This window comes from Pteropus vampyrus, unplaced genomic scaffold, assembly GCF_000151845.1.
Source record: "Pteropus vampyrus isolate Shadow unplaced genomic scaffold, Pvam_2.0 Scaffold5, whole genome shotgun sequence".
In the NCBI taxonomy this organism is placed as follows: domain Eukaryota; kingdom Metazoa; phylum Chordata; class Mammalia; order Chiroptera; family Pteropodidae; genus Pteropus; species Pteropus vampyrus.
This window is the reverse complement of record NW_011888786.1, coordinates 2,133,951-2,144,010: the sequence shown is the minus strand read 5'-3', so window position 1 is coordinate 2,144,010 and position 10,060 is coordinate 2,133,951. Positions and strand designations below refer to the sequence as shown.

The following is a 10,060-nucleotide window of genomic DNA, read 5'->3' as shown; positions in this document are numbered from 1 at the left end:
AAAGACCCTGGAGTTGGAGATGAGTTCTGTGTTTACTTTTGTTTTGTTCCTGGGGCTGTATTTCCAGCATCTGGCACAGTGCTTAGTACAAAGTAAGAGCTCAGTATACACTTGTGAGGAAACATATTTTTGCATATGTGTAAGTCGCTTGAAAGCAGAGACCAAGCCTTATGGTTCTTTATCTCAATCCCCAGGCTGCATCTCAGCTGTACCTTGCACATACCTGTTGGTTAAATGCTTATTGAGTGAAGAGGCAGAAAGAAAAATATAGGGCATAGAAATAGGTAGGGAAGGGCTGAGAGGGGGAACTGGGGAGCGAAAAGAAAATTAGCTTTCTGAAACTAATGGAGCTCGCGAGAAGGAACTGGAGAGGGTGTGACTGGATAGATCAAGGAAAGGGACAATGACTTAGATACCGAAAGAGATCAGGACGGTCGGTAAAAATTAGGGACCTTTGCTGGCAAAGGCCATAGAGCGATGGAAAGCATGGTGGACTGACAGGCGCTAAGTAAGGTCCCAGAGCATGCTGCCAAGCAGGCAGGGGTGGGGCCAAGGGTCGCCAGAGCTGATGGTTTTTCAAGAGAAGATGAAAATCTGCATTTTATGTGAAATTCTTTATTTTTGTAGACTGTTGGCAAGTATTTCAAATTCGAGGAAAAATAAACACACTGTGAGTAAAACCTAAGCTGGACAGAGCACAATGAGGTCCACGCTTAAAGGTCGGGCTAGCTTTTACGGCATCTTGAATGTCCCTGTGAGGGATTTTGGCACTTATTCAATACTCAAAATACAAAATTATATGTAACCTAGCATGACTCAATTTTGGGGGATAGGAGCTTGTTCATTCTTTTATGATATTCAAATATTGCTTATCGAATTTCCCTGTGGTTTCCCAAAGGAGTTGATTTGTGGGCTTCAAATGAACGCTTCATTTCCTTCTCTTCTCAGGCCCAATCTGGGGCCATAATAAGAAGAAGAGTTATAGCTGGTCCTTCAAGAATCAGGGAAATAGGACAGACACACAAGTGGCAAAACCAAGCGACTGACCTAAAGGATGAAACAGCTGACAGTGTAGCTTTGAGAGGACCTGCTGGAAGATTTTGGACAAATAAAAAAAAAAGTGGGGATATTTAGGCAAGGTTTCAGGGGGAGTGGGTAGCAGTGGGAGCAAGGAGAGAATGGATGTCTGAAATTAAGCAAGACAAAAAGTAAAATTCTGGTGATCAGAGCTCCTTCATCCTCTTGCCTTTTCTCCCATTTAATTGGGTACACGTGGCTTGAGAATCTCGTGTGGGCTCAGCACCATGCTAGCCACTGATGACAACAGAGAAGCCCCGAACCTGGGCTTAAGACCCAGGCAGACTGATGCGAATCTGGTCCCGGTCACTTATTAGTTGCATGACCTTGAAGAAGTTTCTTAGCCTCTCAAAGCCTCAGTTTCTATAACTATAAAATGAGAAGAATCATCAAATCAATCCCATGGGTTTATTGTGACGTTAATGACGAATATTTGTGGAAACCACTCAGCACCGTGTCTGCCACTCCGCAAATGGCAGCAATTACTATGTTTCCACGTAAATTCTTTAATAGAAGAATATAGAGGATACAATGTTGACCCAAAGGGAGAAATGATTTCCCATCTCTTCCTTAAATTTATTGCCTACGATTTGAATTCATGTTCCCAAAGGCTTATTAGTTCTACCCTGTCCCCCGTCGCTAGATTACAAGGGGCAAGAAGGCAGGGAGTCTGTCTCTATGTCTGCCTTAACCTCCTGGTGTCCCTTAGCACCTAAGTATATACATTTGACCCTTAAACAACACTGGTTCGAACAGCATGGGTGCATTTATATGCCTTTTTTTTTTCCTTCAATAAATACAGTCAGCTCTTCACCTCTGTGGGTTTCAAATCTGTGGATTCCCAACCAGTATTTTCTACCCGCTGTTGTGAATCTGCAGTTGGGAATGTGAAAATACCATTTCTCATCAGCATTTGGTTGAATTGGCAGAAGCAAAGGGCCTACTGTAGAGTCAGAAGTTATTTGCAGATTTTGGGCTGGACCGGGGTCTGTGCCCCTAATGCCGAAACTGTTTAAGATTCAACTGTGTTAGGTAATTAAGAATTCTAACATTTTTTGAGCATTTATATGTGGGGGTCCTAACACATTCTAGTGTATTATTTCATCTAATTCTTTGCGATAATCTTATGGATCGTTACTATCCTTGTCCTTGATTTTAAACATGGGGTGACGGAAGTAAAGAGAGGTTGTGTCACCTGCGTAAGTGGTGGAACCAGGGTTGAAATGTGCTCTGGGCTGGTGCCGTGGCCTGTGTCCCCATCCGCTGGAAATGGACTGTCTGTGGAATAAATGAATTAATGAGTGGGTAATGAGAAAAGGTTTACAGGGGAGGAGACAATTTAATTGGATAGAAGGATGAGTAGGAGTTTGCAGGTAAACGGGACGAAAGTACAAATGTGTGCGTGCGTGAAATGAGAGTGTAGCTTCACGAAGATCGAGTGTAGCTAATTAATTAATTAATTGTATGTGCGATGTGCTTGCTTGAGAGACAAAGAGGGAGTTAGATAGAGATGGAGAGAGAGACAGAATGAGACAGAGAGAGAGAGAGAGGGAGAGGGAGAGAGAGAGAGAGAGAGAGAGAGAGAGAGAATGAATATGGGAAGGCAGGTCTTAACCAGCCCTGTGCCGTACCAAGGAGTTTGAACTTTTTCCCACTGGCAGAGAAACATTGAAGGGAAAACGGAACTCGATCGATTTTTTTTTCTACAGTCAATGTTCTGATTAAGATAAAGACTTATCACAAGTTAGAAGCGAGTTGCAAATCTGTGAGTAGGGACACCAGTTTAAAGACTCTTGAAGAAGGAGGGATGAGGAGCAACATGGACCGAACATTATAAAGTTTCTGAATTCGGAGTCTTTAGGTATTAACGGGTAGCTATATTTCCAATTATATTTCAGACTGGTCCGAAAGAGCAAGACTTAACCTTATTCAGAAAGGAGCTCCCTAAATGGATTTCTGAGTTTTTTTCCTTCTTTTTTTTTTGGATCAATATTGGGCTGCACACACCTGCTAGGTGTTACTTTGATACTTGCACTGAAATAGCCGTGTAAACACAAACTCAGGCAGGCACTAAACTCTTGGAAGGTCTTTGGTTTGAAAATTTAAACACAAGGAACCATTAGGTTTGGTAGTGGCTGTCATTCCGAAACGTAAATCATGCCAAATTTGTTTGAAATCCTGTCTTTAGAAGGTTGTGTGTTTTGACAAACCTCACAGCAAATTTGGTCAGCTTTTGGATTTGTAATGAAACCTGAAACCAAGCGTGCTGGCCTGCCTTGGGGTCTTCTCAAACACGTCGCAAGCAGCCTTAATGCAGTGCCTCCCCTAATCTCATCCTGGCAAATGACATCATCGCGTTGGGAGTCACTGGAAGTTTGAGGTGGACTCTGAAAACATGTCACGCAAATATGGAAGAGGACTGAGGAGGACAGTGATTTGGGGACATTTCTATGCCCCAGTATTCTTAAGAGCGTAAATCGCAGAATTAGCAATACCTTATCCCCTGTTGGCTAGTGACTTGGAGATACCCCAAGCCATGGCTGGGGCAGAAAGTTAATTAATCTGCTTATTAAAAAGAAGAAATGTCTCATTTGCATGCGTTTACATTCAGGTCTTGTGTGCATCATGCTTTTGGTGGGCTCTGATTTCTTTCCTTGATACCATTGACCCAGGTAGGTACGAGCTCACTACATCTACATTCTCTGTGTCTGGGATTTGTTTAAGGGGTAGATATGTCTGATTATCATTGGTTCCAGTAGAATTCGATTGTCCTATAGATCACTTGATTCCCTATAGAGATTCTTTTCCCTCCTATGGCTGTTTTTTTTTCCAGTTATCATATAGCACAATTGGGAAAAGATTTATATACTTGACCAGTCTTGAAAATCAAGACCCGTCTCCATCAGAGTTGGACATGTTATTTGGAGATGAGCCATTCAATTATCTGCAATTTCCTACTCAACTGAATTTTCCACGGTCATTTTTGTGGAAGTTTTCTCCTTGCTTTTTTTTTTTTTTAAATCCTATTGGGAGTTCAGCTTTGGAGTTTGTTTTTTTCATCCTGGGAAGAAAAGACCGTTGCTCTATGGACCTATCTTAGGCATTCCACATTCCCAGTGATTGCCATGAAGCCGAAAGTACTAGGCATCCAGGCTGCCTTAGACCTGCTTGAAGGAAGGAAGCCTGGGGGGCAGAGGGTAGGGAGCCGAGAAGAGGAACGACAGGGAAGAGTCGGGGTGAGGAGGGTTCAAACGCAAAGACTGACAAGCTCTTGGAACAACAGCAAGTCAGACCCAAACTGCAGAGGATGATGGGTGCACAGGGACATCTCTGCCTGTGAGTGAAGCACCAGCTCACATGTGGGGGACCACGGTGCCCTTGTCGCTCTATTTTGTAGTAATCATGTTTCTGATACATTACAACAGGGTGGCTGTCAGGGGTGAGTGACTCAGGCAGCCAGTTAAACCACCTCTATGCTAACAAGCTTGGCAATCAGGTTGGGAAGGGTCCTGGCTGGAGGAAAAAAATGAAAACCAAACCTTAGACCTCTGTCAGATTGTGAGGAGAATTATATTTTTTGAACTAGTCTACAGTGGGGACAGGAAATGACCTCTCCACAAACTGCTTCTTTAAAAACAAGCAGTGGTGCCTAAAGCTATCCAGCTCCTCTCTCTCCCTCTCTCTCTCCCTCCCCCTGTCTCTCTCCCTCCCTTCCTCCCTCCCTCTTTCCCTCCCTTCCATCCTCCCTCCCTCCCTCCTGTCTGGAGCTCCAGCTCTCTCCCTCCCTCCTCTCCCGTGCTCTCTCCCTCCCTCCTCCCTCCCTTCTCCTCCTCTCCGCTTTCCCTCTCCTCTCTCGCTATAGAGGGATCCAAGAGCAGTTCCCAGCCAGTGTGTGCAGCCTGCCTGCCTGCCTGCCTCTGTGTGTGAGCGCGTGTGCGTGCGTCTACTTTGTACTGTGAAGAACGCAGCCCATGTGCTCTGCATGGACGTTACTGATACTCTGTTTAGCTTGATTTTCGACAAGCAGGCAAGATGTCCAGCACGCCACATGACCCCTTCTATTCTTCTCCTTTCGGCCCATTTTATAGGAGACACACACCATACATGGTACAGCCAGAGTACCGAATCTATGAGATGAACAAGAGACTGCAGTCTCGCACAGAGGTGAGTAGTTCAACCTTGGGTGTGTGTGTGTGTATGTGTGTGTGCGTGTGCGCGCGCGTGTGTGTGTGTGTGTGTGTGTTTAAAAGCTGTGCACGGGCTTTTCCTAGGGCTGCTGGCTGAATTCTGTGGGAAGTGTCCCATTAGATAGTACCACGTATGTGGAAATGAGCGCCAGAATGAAGCCACTAGTTTGAACGCTGGGTTTCCAGGCACAGCAACTCTTGGAGGTGGGGACAGTTTCTGCTGGAATCCTGAAATAGACAACCCCGCACTTGACTTGCATGCCGGGTCCCCAGCAGTGGTGGTCCCCCCGGAACTCGGGGGGTGTGTGAGCTGGGAGTCAGTCCCATTAGTGTGTCTCGAGATATAATTCGAAGGGATTTTGCGATCATTTGCATCTAGCCAAAAAAAAACCAAAAAAAAAAAAAACCCCAACAAATCCCAGAGGAAGTCTGCTTTGACCTGCATTCGCTTTTCAAAGTCATCAGCATTGAGATGAAGGGGGCAGAGGAGTAACCCCCCAATAGTTTTCAGAACCAGCCCTGGAGGGGGCACGTTAGTAGATTTCTGTGTTAAATTCAGAAACCAGTTGCCTGGGGCGAGGGGGCTCTTGACTTTCTCCTACCGAGATGTGAGTGTCTCTCCTGGGCTCTACCTGCCACAGGGCTGGCTCAGCAGTCAAGCCAGCTCGAGTCGTTGCATGTTTGTGATTTTGTGCCTGAGAGAAGGGGAGGCTCAGCCTCCTGGGCCAGCGACTCTGGGAGCGGAGGGAACAGGACTTTGAGAACTTTGTGAACTCAAAACTCCAGGCTGCCTCCTGCAATTTAAATATTTAATGCCCGTTGACTTTTTCTCTGTGCTGGCTCAGCCGGCGGGTCCTGGTGCTGGACTGTCCCTTTGCCTGAAGTTGGGCTTTGTGTCGGAAGTGTTGTGAGAAGGAGTTTGTCATAGGAGCAGCAGAGTCACTTTAGGGAGTAGAAATCACTGGGAATTCGGGCTCCCTTGTAGGAGGACAGATACCCCGAGGGTAGGTGGCTAAGAGCTTTTAGGGACTGGCATTGGTAGAGTTTTAGATTGAAGGGTACCTCTCAACTCTGGAAAGGAACTCAGCTGAGGTTGTGTGATCAAATAAAACACACTTGCTTGAATTGTCAGTTGAACCATGGAGAATTCATGACGTTTACTGTATTAATACAGCTAACAAGATGTGACCTGCTTTCTGATTGGCTAACTGCTGGACAAGGACTGATTTTTTTTTTTTTTAAACTAGATTGTCTCTCTCACTGCTATGTTCTTTATATGATAATACCACCATAGAAGTTAAATTTCACTGATGATACTGTTGCTCTTTCTAGAAGACAGTAGCTTCACAGAAGTGTAAACTCTGTTTTGCTTAGGGGTGAGCTGTTGGCAGTGAATGAATTTTGTGTTGTGTCTGTTGTTGTGTGTATGGGTTACAGTTTGGACATTTCATTTAGACCTTTGCAACTGTGTGTTGGGATCTTAGATTCTTGCATAAACTATTGGTTGCGGTAGCCTGCTTTCTGAAAGTACACATTAATCGCAATATGAATTTGGGGTAAAAAAAAAAATGTCTTAAAATACAATCAGCTTAAAAAAGAGACCAGGGCCGTTATGGCTCAATTCTTAAAAACAACAACAGGATTTAATAGTTGCTTGCGTCCACTTTACTTGCATTTTAGAAAGTTTTTGAGATGTGTGGAAAGAAGTTTTCTCCCCTTTGCCTTGGTTAGGAGGTCTGTGATCCTGTGTACCCCTTAAGTGTCACTTGGCCAGTGCTGAGGTTTATCTGGGAGACTTCTCTATCCTGGCCTCACAAAAATCTGCAAGATGCAACAACCTCCCCACTTTTGTTACACATTTGAGAGAAAACCTTTGAAAAGTTCCCCATTCAGGTTATGTTTCTTAAAAATGGCACATTATTACCTCTTTTGAGAGCTAAACTCAGGTACTCCTAACTTTTGGATTATGGGCTGTTACTTTTAAAGGTTTTCCTCCGAGCAGAAAAAAAACTGTTTCATAACTCAAGAACCTGGAGAGGAAAGCTTGCTATGACAAATCTTTTAAAAAATTTTAAAATCTCTCTGTGATAAAAAAAAAAAAAAAGCAATATGAACTCTTCTGGTGTGTTCTACAGCTAACCTTGAACATGTCCCCCCTTAATTAGATATTTTTATAATTATCCAAATAATTGCCCTGACACTTCTTTTTTCTTTGTCAAGCAGTAAGTAATGTCATGAACCCAAAGCCATTCATTTTTCTCCCCCATTTCACATGAAAAAAAGAGAATCAAATAACTGCTTCTAAGCCATTTAAATATTAACATTACATTTTGATCACGGTTTGTAATTAGAAAAGAAAATATTTAGAAAAAATAACCTCGTGAAAAAGTTGCATTGTACTTTTACCAACAATGATTATTTACGATAAAGTCATTCTGAGCCATAGGGAGGGATTGATTGAGATAAAATACAATAATAACCAGCAAGAGTTACTATTTCCTTCACACACAAAATCAAAAAGATGGATGAACAGTTACTTTTCGAATTCAACCAATGCATCCAACCATTTTGCACAAGAGACTCACCCTTTCCTGTCTGTGGCTCCTGGTTCCTCACCCATAGTATTATTTCATTAACTTCTAACACAGCACACATTCACATATGCATCTGGGTAGGAGGGGCTCCCATTCCTTTGGAAGTTAGACTTGGCTGGAAAGAATCAGAGCAAATCACTTCGTGATGAATACATTGTAATCAAGTTTGTAGAAATTTCCTAGGACCTTCTTTCTGTATGGAAAGGAAAGAAAGTAGTAAAAAACCCTGGTGTTTTACCTACCTCCTTCCATCTCTCACCCCTGGGGCATTCTCTCATGGGGATTTATGCATTTCTTCCCATTAAATCAAATCAAAGCCCTTCAGAAACTGGGTAGTTTTAGTTTAAAGAGCATTAGATTGGGCATTAATCCTGTTTCTAACTCGTTTCTGTAATTTAGTAACTAGTTGGCATGGATCTTGTTTCCTCATCTGTGAATTACCTCTATCACCTCTTTAATTTAAAAATTCAGATTCTACAAGAGTCCGGTGTTTGATTTTCTTCGGTATGAGAAAGTATGGTGAATTAAAGAGCAGACGTTATTTCTTTGCTCATGGTATTTTGTTTAAAATCACAAATGGTACTGAAATCATAGGGGAACAGGGGTGGGAACTTGGAAGGCAGAAACCTTGCCAATTTTACTTAAAGCTAACCCTTGGAGCAAGGAATTCCTGGGACAAAGTAGGTACTCAATAAACATTGGTTAACTAGCCCATCTCTCAATGAATCAGTAGATGAAAGAGGAGAGAGAGTTTGAGAAATAAGTCATTGAAATTAGTGCCTTTCCTGAGAAACACAATTTGATGCCTTTGGGAGCCTGCAGCTGCTTTGGGCATCCCTGCTTCCGTTCCCACTCCCCAAAAGTGCTCACCCCCACAATCTCCACACTTATCCTGTCATGAGGTAATTTAGATCCCTAATCTTGGTGGCAAGAGAAACCAAGGGTCTAAGAGATGATAGGACCTCCTCTCTCTTTAAAGGAATATAGATGCATTACCAAGCAAACAAAAACAACAAAAACATGTTTTAAATGCTGTTGGTTGTTCTGGCAAATAGCATTTATTTGTGACATCAGAATCTCAGTGGAATTTCATAAAGAAAAGTGTGGATGTTTCCCTCACTTTTTAAATGAAATTCGGAGAAACTCTTGGAGATTTGCATCACTGTTGGTCACTGTAATTCCCAGGCAGTGGGACAGGGGTTTCATTTTCTGTTGTGCATGCTCCCATGAATTGACCTGATGGCTTCCAAAATTCATGGACTTGAATGGTCTTGTTGTCCCAAATGTATTTTGGAAGAACACAGCTGCACGATTATATAATTTAACATTGTATACTGAATACAGTCAGATAGGATATAAAAATATGTTCTAAAGACCACAGAACTTGTTCTGTAAAAAGCTTCAAGAATAACAAAAATGATTTTTTTTTTTTCATTTCCTGAGGTCTGTGCTATGAGATGAAAATGTAGAGAAAATGTGAGACGTATCACAATGACCTCCATTTTTGGTGAAGGTTTTTAACTAATGTTGGATTGTTGTAGAATTTAAGAAACTTTATCAAGTCAAGTTATAAAAATCCTTGTCAGGGTAGACAACTTTCCTATACCTTGCTTCCTTATTCAATGACCAAAAATGTCTGCATTTTAATGAAGATGTTTTCAAGTGTGTTTTTTTTCCATGTTGGCAGTGCGCTCATTTTAATAAAATACCACAAACATCAGGGCAGGGCGAGTTCCATTATGCATTTCTTCTGTTTTAAGATTTTTTTTTTTTAAATCAATATTGCACATTCCACTCCAAAAGAAAAAACTGATTACAACTGGAAGCTGCACACACAAGGTTTTTATTAGGATTACAGTTTTTAGTTTTACAGGATTTTAATATGAATGTTAAAAATGTTTGAAGACCTTGAAATTTAAATCTGCAGCTTTTCACCCCTTCTCAGCTACAGTCTCCAGCTCCCCGGGGAGGATGTGGGAGGGGTTGGGGGGGGTGTTCTCAGGCTTTTCTTTCGGCTACATTTTTATATACTTCGGTCACAGGGTTTCAAGTTGTAACATCATGTTTATTCATGGCATAGCTTAGTATCATTGATGTTCAGATGGAGTCTAGTTAAAATGAGATTAGGTATTTTGGATAGGTACAAAAAAAAAAAATGAAAACTGCTTTGTGATAACTTGGAAATTTTTCTTCCTAGAAATT

The 10,060-nt window shown here is 42.2% G+C and overlaps 1 protein-coding gene across 5 annotated transcripts in view; it reads left to right on the top strand.

Annotated features, from left to right (window-relative positions):
- The first annotated feature begins 4,954 nt into the window (after nucleotides 1-4,954).
- Nucleotides 4,955-10,060, top strand: part of LDB2 (LIM domain binding 2) — a 352,295-nt gene continuing 347,189 nt past the window's right edge. For all 5 annotated transcript variants that reach the window (XM_011364946.1, XM_011364938.1, XM_011364954.1 and 2 more), the window contains exon 1: nucleotides 4,955-5,241. In XM_011364946.1, coding sequence (XP_011363248.1) covers nucleotides 5,110-5,241 — 132 coding nt within the window. In that variant the 5' untranslated portion in view covers nucleotides 4,955-5,109. The remainder of the gene's footprint in view (nucleotides 5,242-10,060) is intronic.